This window comes from Phaseolus vulgaris, chromosome 2, assembly GCF_000499845.2.
Source record: "Phaseolus vulgaris cultivar G19833 chromosome 2, P. vulgaris v2.0, whole genome shotgun sequence".
In the NCBI taxonomy this organism is placed as follows: Eukaryota; Viridiplantae; Streptophyta; class Magnoliopsida; order Fabales; family Fabaceae; genus Phaseolus; species Phaseolus vulgaris.
In genome coordinates this window covers 48855977-48872478 of record NC_023758.2, presented here as the reverse complement: position 1 = coordinate 48872478, position 16502 = coordinate 48855977, and the positions used below count along the sequence as shown (strand labels likewise).

Below are 16502 nucleotides of genomic sequence, written 5' to 3'. Positions count from 1 at the left end.
TCGGATTTTCTTTCTGGAATATGTTTTCGGATTTTTTTTTAAGACCAAATTTTTGTATTACGAATTTTCTTATTCATAATGGGCTTTTGATTTTTGTTTTCAGATTTTTATTACCAAAACACAATAATCTTTTTTGGATCTATTTTTTTTGTAATGTATTATTTTCATTTCTGGAATAAAGAGCATTTTCAAAAATTTAAAAGTTGCAGGTTCAAAAATATTGGTTGCCGGAAGAATTAGCCATTCCAAGTTTATCATATAATTCTATTGTTTTCAAATATTGTCAAAAGTTTCAGTGTAAACATTTTCTTTTTCTTGTTTGTTGCATTCCCATTTTCATCAAGAGTTATAATTTTTAAATCTTTTTTCTTTCGAACTCTATAAATAGCTACATACAACTATCGATGTGTGAAAATTGGATGTGAAAAATATAAACCAACTTTGGTCAATAATTGACCTTGGCTTTTCTTAATTGTCATTGCAAAACATAAAGCTATTGGAAATTGTCTTCTCTGAAATTTGAATGGCATACCTACATCTAAAGGGATCAAATTCATTCTTGAAATGAAGATTTTATCACCAATATTTGTTCCTGTTAGAACTATTGCACAAATAACATTTTTCTTCAAATCAATAACTTGCAACCTTGTTCCATTACAAAGACCGTTGGTTTGATCAATATTTCTCAAAAGCATAATAGGCACGCCAATTTTCAAATGAAGGCGATGATTTAGTATCTCTGAACATTTTATCTCATTTAAGAACTCAGAAGTGAACCATTCACTTTAAATTCTTGATCTTAATCTAATTGGCAAGGTGTATCCGAACTAAGATAATTTATTTATTTACCACTTAACAGAGATAAAATAAAATCATTCACTTGCTCTACTGATTCAGTTGTCGGACAAAGTATTGCTCCATACTCAAAGTACTCAGGACATAACATATCAGTCAATAAATTAGGATAAACAAAATTCACCAATGATAACAAAGGTGTTTTTGTGGGCTCAATCAATAGATCGTGTTGGATTTCCTTGAGAAAGTTTTAAGACTCGACAATTTAACCACAAATGAGAAAAGTTGATTGTTGACTTCACAACATCATATCTTAATCCTTTTTTTACCACTAACAATATTTACCTGAAATCACCTCCCAAAACCACAACCTTCCCCCAAAAGGTTTTTGATAATTTCCGTCATTAACCGTTCTCATAACATCTCTAAAAGTTATGTCAGACTTCAAAACACATTCGATTCATCATCGTTACTTCATCCCAAATAAAAAATATTTAATAAATATTAAAATCAAAATGTAATGTTTTATAAAAGTAGACACCATAATATTCTGCGAATCGTTAGACTCTTCCATTGACTCATTTTTCTATTTCTGTTTACTACGTGCCTGATAGAACTAATACAATCAATGGCGCAAGAAGAAAAAACTTAAAAGTGAAAGTGAAAATCAAGAACCAATAAGTATTTTGAACATCCCTAGTCAATAGAGATATTTTAGCATTTCATAAATATATTTTATAATAAGGTACCTGTTTATGCCAATTAATGCTGATTGAATATCATATCATTGTATTAGGTTTGTGCATGGAGCTGTAAAACCAGAAAATTCTCAACTTGGTTATAGTGGAACCTCATATGTATGTTTAAGAAAAAAATAACACTCATGAATATAATAAATTAAAATAAGTATCTAAGTCAAAGTATAATTGTCAAGATTGTTCTGTGTTCCTTTTCTAATGGTATAATTTTAACAAAAGCTTGTTTCTTTCTATACGTCATTCTTTAAATTTCAAAATAACATTATTTTTTTTAACTATACATTTTACGTAATACACCTAAATATACAGTGAAATAAAATAAATTAAAAGAATAATTATAACATCCTTAACTACCTTATTAAATTTTAATTTACCATGTGATAGTATATAAATAACATTTACATTGTAATATTATTATATCATAAAGCATTATCCATTCATACATTGATTTTCAAATATATACATCATCAAAATAAAAGATCAAAAGAATTTAAAGAAAAAACTCTCTCATTTTCAATTTTGAGGCCTATAACATACAACACCATATGTTCACATGCAACTCACGATCATAACAAATTTAAAAAAAAAATGATACTAACAAGAAATTAGGCTAAGTTAATGATTTTTAAAATTTATATTTGAATCATTCAATCATAATCATATGAATAATCACACTTCATTCATTCCTAATATATTAAACAATTAAGTGTCTCTAAATGACTTGTGTTCCATATTACTCATGTCAAAAATCTAATTAGATCCACATGTACACTTGACCCTATTTCTGAAAGAATCGTACATTGATTTAGACTAAAAAATTTGCACATGTTATAATACCCCATTGTGAAATTCACACATCTATGCGAATAAGAATATCATAATAGAATCACCTAATATGACAAGGTTAATTCATATGGCATGTTAGATTATGATTTTTTATATTGTAGATCAAATCATATAAATCTCATTTGACTGTCACCACCTTAATATGTGAATAGAGTCAAATATCTTATTCTAAATGTATTACTAATCAAGTCACATCCTAACTATTCTCAACAGAGTATTTCCTTACATGAAATTACTATGTATCGATCATATTCCACATGATTCAATTTCATCCCACTCATCAATATATCATTCAATCATATAGAAGTTTATATTTTTAAGACCGTTACAAAATATCAACAATAATCACATAATATTTAAATTTTCACATATCAATTGAATATATAACGAGTATTTGTTTTATATTTTTTTATAAATGTTAGATTTACTTATTTTAAACACATGTTGCATGAACATTAGAAAGTTGTAATCACTTACAATTTACAAAATGATAAATTTCAAAAGATTTAATTCAATTTCATGACCTATAGAAAACAAACCAAAAGATATCTAAGCAAAGATGACAAATGTCGTCAAAATGGGTCGAGCCCATGAAGTTGGGGCTTAAGCCCAGAGAAATCTCCTTAGCACAGGAAAATTTCACTGAACGAATTTGAGGCAAAGAACACCCAAACAATTGTAGCTTAAATTTGCTTGCCATAGGGAAATTTCTTTGAGCAATTTTAAGCCCGAAAGTACTCCAAAATCTGCATGTAATTTCGCTTAAACGCAGGAAAAAACATTGAGCGAATTTGAGGTGGAGAGTGCCCAAAACTATGCAGGTTCAAATTCTATTGACATGTGAAAATTCCGCTTATTGAATTTGAGTATGAGAGCATGCATACCTCATATTAAAATCCATTTTTTCAAGTAAAAATCAAGGTTAAACTTCACACTGCATATAACAATCAATTTATATAATTATTGGAAATCACACATCAACTAGAAATAAAAACATTTCATAGGGGTGCACACTTCAGTATAAATTGGTTTTGTAAGGTTGAGTTAAGTTTAAAATTCACTTATTAATATCATAACCATTTAAAATTTATCCTAACAAGAATTTGTTAGATTTATCAATCCATCTAATCTCGACGTGAGGGGTTGAGTTGGGTTTAAAACTTCAATTTTTTTTTTCAATTAACATCTTTATTTAATTCCAAAAGTCCAAAGAAAGGATTCTATTGTCAAACTCAAGAATACTCTAATTAGAAATATAAAAATAAAATAAAAGAGAAAAGATTTTTTTTTATAAAAATGAATATTGTTTTACACCGAAAACTAAACAATTATATTTTTTTATTTATTTATAAATTTTATTTTAAAAATAAAATATTTTATTTTAGTTATACCACTTGTAATCTAAAATATTTTTTATGAGTACTATCTTTATTCATTTAGTCATATTAACCTAGTTTTCTGTTTACTGGTTATTTTCTAAAATATATTAAACAAATCCGATTCTTTATATGTAAAAGGTATTGAAGAAACAAATTGAGTAAAGATATTGAAGAATCTTTACCAATGCGTAAGAATGGTATAAAGCTAGGCACGTTAATATTCTGCGAATTGTTGACTCTTCCATTGACTCAATGTTCTTTTTCTGATGACTACGTATCTGACAGAACACAGCTGTGAAGCATATTTTGAGAAAATTGAAGGCTTTTCCAAAAGTTGATTTGTGATAGAAATAGAATATATGGAAGTTGCTTACAAACAAAGGGATCTGAGAGTTGCAGAGAAAATTGAAACCCTTCATCATTGGCCATGTCTGCTTCTCTAACAAAGCATGATGTGTTTCTCAGCTTCAGAGGGGAAGACACACGTGACAACTTCATTAGTCACCTTTATGCAGCGTTGCAAAGGAAGAACATAGAAGCATATATTGATTACAGATTAAACAGGGGCCAAGAAATTTCACCTGCACTCCTCTCTGCAATAGAAGAATCAAAGATTTATGTCATCGTTTTCTCCCAAGACTATGCATCTTCCACTTGGTGCTTGAATGAACTCACTAAGATACTTGAATGCAAGAAGAGATTTGGAAGGGATGTCATACCTGTTTTCTACAAGGTGGATCCATCAACTATTAGGAAGCAGGAACAAAGATACAAAGAAGCATTCGATGAGCATGAGCAGCAGTTTAAGCACGACATGGACAAAGCGCAAGGATGGAAGGATGCTCTCACCGAAGCTGCTGGACTTTCAGGCTGGGATTCAAAAGTCACCAGGTCATTATATTTATTAGATAATCAGGATCTCTTTTCATTTACTAAAATTGTGTTCATCTCACCATAAATCAAGTGTTTCTTTTTTCATTTCTCTTAGTCGGTCATGGATCTGAACCATATCACATGTTATAGCTTAACTTTGTACCTACAAATCTGCTCCCTATTATCAGAAGTCACAAACGGTTACTGTAGAATTTTTCTTTAGTTTACTTTAGCTTTTATGTTTGAATACTTATACTTTATTTTCTAAATCATCTGCCAGGCCAGAACACACACTTGTTGAAGAAATTGTGGAAGATATTTTGAGAAAATTGAATCGTTATTCCACCAGTTATGATCAAGGAATCATCGGCATTCAAAAACATATTGAAGGAATTAAGTCCTTGTTGCATCCTGAGTCACCGGATGTTCGGATCATAGGAATTTGTGGCATGGGAGGAATAGGAAAAACTACAATTTGTAATCAAATATATCACAAATTGGCATTGCAGTTTGATTCCAGCAGCCTTGTTTTAGACGTTCAAGAAAAAATACAAAGAGATGGAATAGATAGTATCAGAACAAAATATCTGTCTGAGCTTCTAAAGGAAGAGAAATCTTCTTCTTTACCATATTACAACGAAAGGCTCAAACGGACAAAGGTTCTCCTCATTCTTGATGATGTTACCAATTCAGCTCAACTTCAAAAATTAATAGGTGGGAGTGATAGTTTTGGGCAGGGCAGTAGAATCATTATGACCAGTAGAGACAGACAAGTGCTTAAGAATGCTGGAGCTGATGATATCTACGAAGTTAAGGAGTTGAATTTTTATGATTCTCTGAAACTTTTTAGTTTACATGCTTTTAAACAAAAATCTTCAGAAGGAATTGCTTACATGGACCTGTCAGTAAAGGTGTTGAGATATGCAAAAGGAATTCCGTTAGCTCTCCAGATTTTGGGGTCATTGCTTTATGGCAGAACAAGAGAAGCATGGGAGAGTCAGTTGCAAAAGTTGGAAAACGGCCAAGATCTTGGAACTTTCGACGTATTAAAATTAAGTTATTATGGGCTCAAGGAGGAGGAGAAGAATATATTTCTTGACATAGCTTGCTTTTATAGAGGGCAAGAGGAGACTGTGGTAGCAGAAACACTTGATGACTGTGGTTTCTCTTCTAAGATTGGAATGGATATTCTCAAAGATAGGGGTCTAATCTCTGTCTTTGATGGTAGAATTGTGATGCACGATCTAATACAAGAAATGGGTCAAGAAATTGTTCGTAAAGAGTGTCCTTGGCCTCCTGGAAAACGCAGCCGATTGTTTAATGCTAAGGAAATTTTTGAGGTTTTAAGTAAGAACAAGGTATTCTGTCGTTACTCAATTGAACATGGATTTACTTTGTGAAAAATTGCAAACCACTGAGCTGTCATCAAACATCCTGCAATGCAACATTTCATGTTTTTTTCTTCTAATTACATTGATTTACTTTCAGGGGTCAGATGCAATACAGTGTATATTACTAGATACGAGCAAAATAAAAAAAGTTAAAGTACATGCACGAACTTTCGAAAAGATGGAAAATCTTAGGATGCTTATGCTCTACTATTCCTCTCCTATAAACGAATCAAAAGTGTCTCTTGAATCACCTCTTGTGGATCTGCCAGACACTCTAAAGATTCTTTATTGGAACGATTTCCCTCAAAGATTTTGGCCTCCAAACTTTTGCCCACAAAATCTAGTGATCCTCGAAATGCCAGGCTGCCATCTTACACAACTATGGGAAGGAGATCAGGTTTTTCAAGTTATCTATGTTTCTTTGTGTTCTAAACTTTCAAAGACAAAAATAAGTTATACAAGCATGTTTTCTGTATTATACATCTACTGGTTTTCATTTGCAATTCCTTTGTGCCTTCTCCACATTATTTGATTAATTAAGTCATTTTTTTTATTATAACATAAACTTCAATATAATATACAACAAATTATAAAATATGGAAAGATGGACTTATTTTAAATAAGGTTTAATTTTAACTCTCAGAAAACATCGTTTTATTTTGTCAGTTGATACATGCATAATATAAAGTATTTCGACATTGTCATCTATTGTTTACCGAAGAAAAATAGATAAAATTGCCTAAAACTTTAATTTAGTTTTTGTGTTACCTGATTCATTTACATTTTGTGGCAGAATTTACCCAAGTTGAAAAGGCTCAACCTGAGTCATTCTTCGAACCTTACTAGAATACCAGACCTTTCTACGTCACCAAATATTGAAGAAATAAAGCTGAGTTATTGTTCAAAGTTGATTGAAGTTCACTCTTCGATATTCCTCAGCAAGCTCAGTTGTTTATGTTTAGATCATTGTTATGATCTGAATAGTGTAAATATTCCCAACAACATTTTATCCACATTACCAGGATTGATTATTCTTTCCTGTTGTCGGAAGCTTAATATGTTTTCAACCAGTGAACCCAGATTCCCTCATATGAAACTGCGGCATAAACGTGGAAATATGATAGTTGAAGCGCAATGTGCATCCGGTGTTCATATTTTCCGAAGTTCCAGTGAAATTTTCTCAATTACTTTTGACAGATATAATGAAGAAGTGGCTAATAATACTCTATACTTACAATTTGAAGTGTCGGCAAATCTCAGAGGAGGTGTGCCCTTGAACTTTCAAAGTCTCAAGAACCTCTGTTACTTAGATCTCTCTGACTGTTCTTCCCTTACAATCTTTCCGTTTGACCTTTCTGATATGAAATTCCTAAAGCAACTTTCTCTCCGTGGTTGCTCAAAATTGGAATATTTACCCCAGATTCAGGACACGTTGGAAGATCTAGCGGTGCTCATCTTAGACGACACAGCCATACAGGCACTACCTTCATCCTTGTGCCGTTTGGTAGGGCTTCAACAACTGAGTTTGCGCAGTTGCTTCAATCTTCAGATTATTCCATCTTCCATTGGAACCCTCACCAGACTATGCAAGTTAGACCTTACCCACTGTAATTCACTTCAAACTTTTCCAAGCACCATTTTCAATTTGAAATTGAGGAAGTTTGATTTAGGTGGTTGCTCAAGGCTGAGGTCCTTCCCAGAGATCACGGAGCCGGCTCATACTTTTGCTCACATTAACTTAACATCTACGGCTGTTAAAGAATTGCCTTCCTCATTTGGCAATTTGGTTAATCTTCGATCCCTGGAGCTCCACAAATGCACTGATCTCGACTCACTTCCAAACTGCATTGTTAATCTGAAGCTTCTCTCTAAACTTGATTGTTCGGGGTGCCCCAAATTAACAGAAATCCCTAGACACATTGGTCGTTTGACGTCATTAATGAAACTTTCACTGCGTAATAGCGGAATCGTGAACCTTCCTGGGAGCATTGCTCATCTTTCAAGTTTGAAATCGCTTGATTTAAGCGACTGCAAAAAGCTTGAATGCATCCCACAGATTCCACCATTTCTGAAACAACTCGTGGCATTGGATTGCCCATCCATTAGAAGAGTGATGCCAAATTCTCTTGTTCGAAACCTCTCAAATTCCGAAGAGGGTGTATTTAAATTTCATTTCACCAATGCTCAACAACTGGATTCAGGTGGTCGTGCTAACATTGAGGAGGATGCAAGGCTTAGGATGACCGACGATGCATATAGGTGTGTGTTCTTCTGTTTTCCAGGGAGTGCAGTTCCTGGTTGGTTCAATTTTCGTGGGAAGGGACATTCAGTGACTATAAATGAAGATTTAAGTTTCTGCAGCGATGATAGGCTCACTGGTTTCGCTTTGAGTGTGGTTTTTGGAGTGTTAGATACGTATGCTATGAATGGTAGATATGGTTCTTTTAGTTACAGCCTAACATTTGAATCTGATGATGATGGCACACAGATCATTCCAAATAATGATGTGTTAAACAGCTATTTCAAATGGAATGGTGAAGAGAGATGTGTTGATAAAGATCACACATTCGTGTGGAAATTTAACTTGGAGTCCCTAAGGGCGAGCGGCATGAGCCTCAGGCTATGTGATGCTCGCAGCTTCACTTTTGAGATCAGTCCGTGTGATTATGACTTTGGGTGGCCAGATTACGAATCAGTTGTGAGAGAGTTGAAATCAGTTATCACAATAAAAGAATGCGGCATATGCCCTCTTTATACGAAAAAGAAAGATGATGAATATGGTGGTGCTGTTGAGATTGAAGAATCCAGTGGAAGCAATGTTGCACAGTCTTCAAGAGAAACAAGGGAAGATAGGAAGTGGAAGGCCGAAAGCTAGCCAGTCAACTAGTCTCTTCCTCTTCTGCTTATTAGTCTTTCATTGGTCAGGATCTAAACTGCCTTATAGTCAATACTTCTAAATTACAAGTTTCAACATGTTAAATTTTTATTTTGAAACTCTTCATATTTCGGTTTCATTAACTTCTTTAACATATTTGGGTTGCATTTGCAGTGAAGGGATTATGAAATCTTGAGGAGCTGCATTTGAAAGGGTAATTGGTAAATCCTCTTCTTACTTTTCTCCATCCTATGCAACCTCATATTCTCAGTTTTACGACAAGGTACCTCTTGGTATTGAATATCATATCATTGTATTAGGTTTGTGCATGGAGCTGGAAAACCAGACAATTCTCAGCTTGGTTAAGTGGAACCTCATTTCTTATTGATCTTGGTTTTTTCACATTGAGGCACACCTTGTTGCATGTGAGTGATGACTTATAAATGTTGTTGGTGTGTGAGATTGTTAATTCTTTATAATTGTAGTTTAACAGTAAAGTTGAAGACAGCTTATAATTGTTTGAAGAATATAAGTTTAAAGACTCCTATGTTATGTTATTAAGAGAGGGTGTTTATTAATTATCATCTTACTGATTTTTCACTTCCATTTGTTCTCCTTCTTCATTCATGGGATTTCATTAGTTTTTGGGAGCTTTTCTAAGTTACTGATTCCTCTAAAAGCATAAAACCATAAATGCATAGTATAATTGAAATTTTGAATAAATATATATAACTAATATATTTTATCGTCAAAATTAAAACTGATCGTGTGAGTTCTTTTAAAAATCACTTGATTCTTTTAAGTAATTACACGACTTTGAATACTCATAATTTTTATTGCTTACATTAAAAATAACATTTATATTGCTTACATCATAGCCCAAGAAAACAACATGTTAACGCAAAACAATTCAGCTAACAAATAATTATAATACCAAAAAAATCTTAAAAGAAACAAGTAATATTTTAATCTGTAAATGAAAACTATCATTTTAATATCTAAAAACGGAATTGTATAATTATAATTTCAACGTTAAAAATAAAAAAATGAAATACTAGAGCGATAATTGTCCCTAGACTGCATTAATTAATTTCATCAGAAACGCACCCAATTATCAGTTTCAACAACAAAACATTTATATGCTATTCCAATAGAATTCCATATTATTTATTATTATTAATTCATCAATGAGTTTAGAGTTTAGATAACCTTTCAAATAAAATGCATTTTTTTCTTCTAAAACCATCTTTTTCCATCCAAGAATGACTAAACTACATTTTAAATTTTTCATAACATTAAGAAAGATTAATTTGAATATTAATATTTTAAATTGTTGAATGTTAATATATAAGTAGGGTTCTTGAACTTTAATTTCCATTTTTGAATTAAATTTTTGTGAAATAGGTAAAAAAAATGTGAAAATGATTTTAGTGTGGAAGTGGAAAAAGAAGAACGAAATCTAAGGTGAGTAGTTAATTGTGCACTGAACATTTTATGTGTCATTTAAGAAAGACAAATTAAATAGAAAAACATTTAAAATATCAATTGTACTTTAGAAAAGAAAAATCACAAAAGGAATCCAGGCTGTTTCTTCCTGCACCTCCATACCTTCTTGTGTCACCCCCATAAATTTTTCGTATTTCAAAAATATCTTTTTTAATATTCCGGATTACATAATCCGGAAGTCTTTTTTCTAGATTTAGAATTAGCGTTTGGATTATGTAATCCAGAAGTCTTTTGTGATTAGCTTCCGGAATACATAATGCGAAAGTCTTTTCTATACATAAGATTAGCTTCCGGATTATGTAATCCGGAAGCCTTTTTTTCAGATGTTTTATTAGCTTCTGGATTACATAATCCGAAAGTCTTTTCTAAATATGAAATTGACTAATCCGGAATATATCCAGATTACATAATCCATGGGCTTATTATTTCAAATTCAAGGGGTGGAGAAAAAAGAATAAAATGGTATTTTTATATTTAGTATGGATAGAGGTGTAGAAAGAAAGAGTAAGAAATCCAGTAAGTATTCTATATGCTAGAAAGTACAAATATTATTGAAGGTTTACTATAAACGCATAAATAGATTGTTAATATTTTTTCAATCATCCTCTGAATTAATTATTTTGAAATTAAAAAAATTTGTAAAGAATATTTTTTTATATCTTAATTAAAAATATTATTTTATTTTAATTTTAAATATTTTTAAATTTGAAATAAATAAATTTTATTAATTTTTATCCAATATCTATGTTTAAGAAAAAATAATACTCATGAATATAATAAATTAAAATAAGTATCTAAGTCAAAGTATAATTGTCAAGAGTGTTGTTCTATGTTCCTTTTCAATGGTGGAATTTTAACAAAAGCTTGTTTCTTTCTATACGTCATTCTTTAAATTTCAAAATAACATTATTTTTTCTTTTTAATTATATATTTTACGTAATACACCTAAATATACAATGAAATAAAAGAAATTAAATACGCCTAAATATATAATGAAATAAAAAAAAATTAAAAGAGATATTGTAACATCTTCATTTATCTTATCAAAATTTAAATTATCTCATGATATTTATTATATAAATAACATTTACATTATCATATTATTATATCATAAAATACTATCCTTTCATATAGAGATTTTTAAATATATATATATATATATATATATATATATATATCATTAAGATAAAATATCAAAAGAATAAAAAAGACAAAATTTCATGATTTTTTTTTAGGTTTACAACTTGTAACATCATTTGCTCACATGCAACACACAATCATTGCAAAAAATCAAAAAAATAGCACAAAAAAAAAAACATAAGTTAATGATTCTTAAAACTTTATACTTGAATTTTGAATCATTCAATCATAATCATATGAAGAATCACATTTCATATTCAGATATTCTAACTTAAGTTTTACAGATAAAACTAGTTTATCTTACCTGTTTAAAAAGATAAGTATTCATAAAAAGACTTCAACTTCTTAAAAAAACAAAGATAGTCCAACTTCTTAAAAACACATCATTAGGATCTTGAACTAACATATATTATTCTTTTAAGTCCCAAACACCACATGCAAAACATGTCTACCAAGTGAATATAAAATTTAAAATCGTGAACAAGGAAAAAAAGAAAATTTTTTTACAAAAATTATTTTAAAATAAAACTTAAATAACTGATTTTTTTAATTATATATATTTTTCATTTAATAATAATTTATTTTATTTTAATTATATCACTTTTACCTTAAATTTATTTTTTGGTGCTTACCTATATATATATAATACCCATATAATATAATATAATAGGCAAGTTACTTAAAAGTGCATTAAAATAAAAAAATAAACATTTTTCTTAATATATTTAAAAAAACTACCGTTATGAAATAACAGGCGAAGTACTAACTTATTTGAAAGTGAAACAAATTACCACAAAACGTTCATTATTTGTTATAATTCATATTAATTACTATTTTGTTGCCCAGAAACGTTTTTTATTTGTTATAATTCATTATTAGTTTTTGCTCATTAAAAATGTATAGGTATTAAATGTTTTAGTAATTATTATAGTAATTTATTACATAAGATGAGAAACAAAATAATTTAAAATGATTTTTTAAAACATTTATATTTCAAACATGAAAAACAAAATATTAAAATATATTTTAAGAATATTATAATAAAAATTGTAAAAATATTAAATTTTGAATTAGTTGAATCTTCATAAGTAATTTAATTACTAGAAAAATGTTAAAAGTTTAACACTCATGACATTGCCTATTTAATGAATTAAAATTGTTTGATTTTAGAGAGTTAAAAACTATATATACAATTAAATATGTATAAAAATTAAAAGTTGAAGAATAAAGCTGGATTTAAGTTTAAAAAACAATGAGAGTTAACATCAAATTCTTAAACACACTTCTTCTAAGATGTTCTTTTGTTATTGGTTAAAAATTAGTGAAAATTGTAAAGTTGTGATTTGATATCATTAAAAAAAAGTGGAAGTGTGGTGACCTACAATTTATTTTTAATTTCCATAAATTCAACTAATAATCTACAATATATTATGAAAGTTGCTTAAATTTCTCTTAAAACATTAATTTTATATCTTTCTACACATACTTCTATAATTTACAAACAAATCATGTTAAATAGTTTTGTTAGGTATAAACTTCTTCCCATTGTTAATAGACATTGGTAAAATATATCAATTTAGAAGTACATAAGAATAATTTTTTTATTAAAAATTAAATATAAGAACACAAATACTTAATTATTATTATTTCTATTAAAAAAAATTGGAAAGTGCAATTCGGTGAGAGCCGTGTGTTTTTCAGAAAACAAGTTTTCAGTTGGTATATTATGATAGAATGAAATCTACCTGCAAAAGACGACTCTCTGATATTTAATTAAGTCAGGAGAAACACAAAAAAACTTAAAGTAAGAGTATAAAACAAAATTTAATGTATTTCATTATTTCCTTAACAAGAGAGTCCAAAATTATTTACATAGTTGAGTAAAACACATTAGCCACTTTTAAAATTTTGTAGAATAGTATAAATTCTACCATTTTTTCTTTCACAAGATTATTATTTTTTGGTTATTTGATTTTTATTAATGTGCACACAAAACACAACATTTATCACAACTTCCTTTATAAATAAAATAAAATAAAATATATATAATCCAAAGAATTAAGAAGATTTGGTATTATATTGATTGATTTAGTTATAATATTTAAAAATAATTAAAATATTAGTGTAGAAATAATGTGATATTGATATCCATTGATAATTTTCCACGTGGATATCATCAACGGTTAGATATTTTTGTTCTATTTAGGAGTAAGTTGAGCACAAAAGAGGCTCAATTTATGTGCAAAGCAGCAAGGCTTTGTTTGGATTCCCAGAGCACGTTGGCGAACTCAAACACATTCACAAGCTTGCACCAATGGCCGCCACCGAACACGGCATAAGCGTGGATTCTGAGAGAACGAACCTTCTCAACCACCACACCGAGAAGCACTTCACCGCCGGCGAAATAGTCCGCGACATCATCATCGGCGTTTCCGACGGCCTCACCGTCCCCTTCGCCCTCGCCGCCGGCCTCTCCGGCGCCAATGTCACCTCCTCCATCGTTCTCACCGCTGGCATAGCGGAAGTCGCCGCCGGCGCCATCTCCATGGGCCTCGGCGGGTACGTTCAACCACACTCTTCACACTCACAAAACTCAATTTAAATTCCGTTATTATTTCATGTTAATTTTCATTGTGCAGTTATTTGGCAGCAAAAAGTGAAGCCGATAATTACTCGAGGGAATTGAAAAGAGAGCAAGAAGAAATCATCGCCGTGCCAGAAACTGGTATCCACTGTTCTTCTATTATGCTTTTATACGATTTTGATGTTCATGCCACATTATTTTATTTTCTATCATCTTGATTTTCATGATAGGTTAATTTTTTATAGAATCATTTGACAACTTTTTTTCTATTTTTCTATTACTTTTTGTTATCTGTGTTTCCATGAATTGAAAATTCATTCCTATAGACTTTGATAACTTGATGCAAATTTCTATGTAATGAGTTTTAAAAGTTATTGCTGAATATCCTTCATTTCCATAGAAGGAGTAACATTATACGTATGTTCGTCCTAGTGTCGTATCAGTGTGTGTTTGTACTACATAGTTTCGTTACCATTTGATTGCACATTAATAATGAATATGTGTTTTTTGACAAAAAAAGAAGCGGCAGAGGTAGCAGAAATACTAGCTGAGTATGGGATACAGCCACATGAATATGCACCTGTGGTGAATGCTCTCAGAAAAAACCCTCAGGCATGGCTTGATTTCATGATGAAGTAAGTTCTTACGTTCTCACATTATTACACAGTTTCACATGTTTTCTTTGTCTGTTGGATGTCTTGCAAATAGAAAATGTGCAAATTTTGGGGTTTATGATGGACTATTATATAGTGAATGTGGTATGAGAATAAGTTAAATGGTAATTGATAACCACACAATAATGGGAATTTGTTGTCAAGTTGAAAAGTAGCACCACCCAAAGGAATATAAAGCAAAGTAACCTTTCACTTTTTGAATGTGGGCATGGTTATCGGATCAAAAATTTCAGCACACGCCATTTAGTTTCATTAACTCTTCATATATAGTTTCATTAACTTTTTTAGCATATTTGGGTTGCATTTGCAGTGAAGGCATTATGAAATCCTGAGGAGCTCCATTTGAAAGGGTAATGTGTAAATCCTCTTCTTACTTTTCTCCATCCTATATGGTATTGGAATAGAATTCCATATTATTTATTATTATTAATTCATCAGTGAGTTCAGAGTTTAGATAACCTTTCAAATAAAATGCATATTCTTTTTTTTTTTCTAAAACCATCTTTATCCATCTAAGTATGAATGACTAAACTACATTTTATTTTTTACATCAAAATAAAATTATTAAGAAATATTCATTTGCATATTAATATTTTAAATTTTTGAATATTAATATATAAGCAGGGTTCTTGAACTTTATTTTCCATATTTTAATTAAAGTTTTGTGAAATAAGAAGAAAAAAAAGGTGAAAATGATTTGAGTGTGGAAATGGAAAGAGAAGAACGAAATCTAAGGTGAGTAATTAATTGTGCACTGAACATTTTGTGTCAAGAAAGAAAAATTAAATAGAAAAACATTTAAAAAATCAATTGTACTTTAGAAAAGAAAATTCATAAAAGGATCCATTAAGTATTCTATATGCTAGAAAGTACAAATATTATTGAAGCTTTATTATAATATTTAATATTTTTTCAATCGTCCTCTGAATTAATTATTTTGAAATTAAAATAATTTGTTAAAGAATATTTTGTTATATCTTAATTAAAAAATTATTTTATTTTAATTTAAAATATTTTTAAATTTGAAATAAATAAATGTTATTTGTATTTTTTATCCAATATCTATGTTTAAGAAAAAATAATACTCATAAATATAATAAATTAAAATAAGTCAAAGTATAATTGTCAAGATTGTTCTATGTTCCTTTTCAATGGTGGAATCTTAGCAAAAGCTTGTTTATTTCTATATGTCTTCTTTAAATTTCAAAATAACATTATTCTTCTTTCTTTTTAATTATATATTTTACGTAATACACCTAAATACACAATGAAATAAAAAAAATTAAATACACCTAAATATATAATGAAATAAAAGAAATTAAAAGAGATATGGTAACATGTTGTACCTTATCAAATTTGAAGTTACTATGTGATTATATTTAGTATATAAATAACATTCACATCATCATATACTATTGATTTAACTGCAAAAGGCTTTAATGCATTCCACAGATTACGAATCAGTTGTGTGAGAGTTGAAATGAGTTATCACAGTAAAAGACTGCGGCATATGCCCTCTTTGTTCCAAAAGAAAGAATGTTGTTCACATTCGTATGATACTGGTAGGACACGTATTCGTGGAATGTCCAATTCAAAATGTATTTGTTAGATTTTTTACAATTCTAGTACAGTTCTAACGAAATTTTAAAAAGAAAAAATACATTAATTTTCTAAAATTGAA

At 29.8% G+C, this 16502-nt stretch overlaps 3 protein-coding genes across 9 annotated transcripts in view; all 3 read left to right on the top strand.

Annotated features, from left to right (window-relative positions):
• The window catches only part of LOC137812974 (disease resistance protein RPV1-like), an 81452-nt gene that overhangs the window by 22923 nt on the left and 42027 nt on the right, over window positions 1–16502 (top strand). The window contains exons 2-7 of one of the 4 annotated variants that reach the window (XR_011081309.1): window positions 4178–4669; window positions 4932–6009; window positions 6140–6439; window positions 6836–8962; window positions 9092–9131; window positions 9238–9517. The exons of 1 other annotated variant lie outside the window; for it this stretch is intronic. Coding sequence is in view for 1 of the 3 variants with exons in the window: in XM_068615238.1 (XP_068471339.1) it covers window positions 4206–4669; window positions 4932–6009; window positions 6140–6439; window positions 6836–8917 (3924 nt within the window). In the remaining 2 variants the exon portion in view is untranslated. Of the gene's footprint in view, window positions 1–4177; window positions 4670–4931; window positions 6010–6139; window positions 6440–6835; window positions 8963–9091; window positions 9518–16502 lie in introns of those variants that run through there. 2 more of the 4 variants (XR_011081308.1, XM_068615238.1) reach the window with 2 other exon arrangements.
• The window catches only part of LOC137812976 (disease resistance protein RPV1-like), a 66606-nt gene that overhangs the window by 22035 nt on the left and 28069 nt on the right, over window positions 1–16502 (top strand). The gene's annotated exons all lie outside the window — the stretch shown is intronic.
• LOC137812979 (vacuolar iron transporter 1-like) overlaps window positions 13802–16502 on the top strand; it is a 44728-nt gene continuing 42027 nt past the window's right edge. For 3 of the 4 annotated variants that reach the window (XM_068615245.1, XM_068615247.1, XM_068615246.1), the window contains exons 1-4: window positions 13802–14122; window positions 14203–14288; window positions 14668–14782; window positions 15132–15171. In XM_068615245.1, the coding sequence (XP_068471346.1) occupies window positions 13878–14122; window positions 14203–14288; window positions 14668–14782; window positions 15132–15153 (468 nt within the window). In that variant the 5' untranslated portion in view covers window positions 13802–13877 and the 3' untranslated portion in view covers window positions 15154–15171. Of the gene's footprint in view, window positions 14123–14202; window positions 14289–14667; window positions 14783–15109; window positions 15172–16502 lie in introns of all 4 variants that reach the window. The other variant, XM_068615244.1, reaches the window with a different exon arrangement.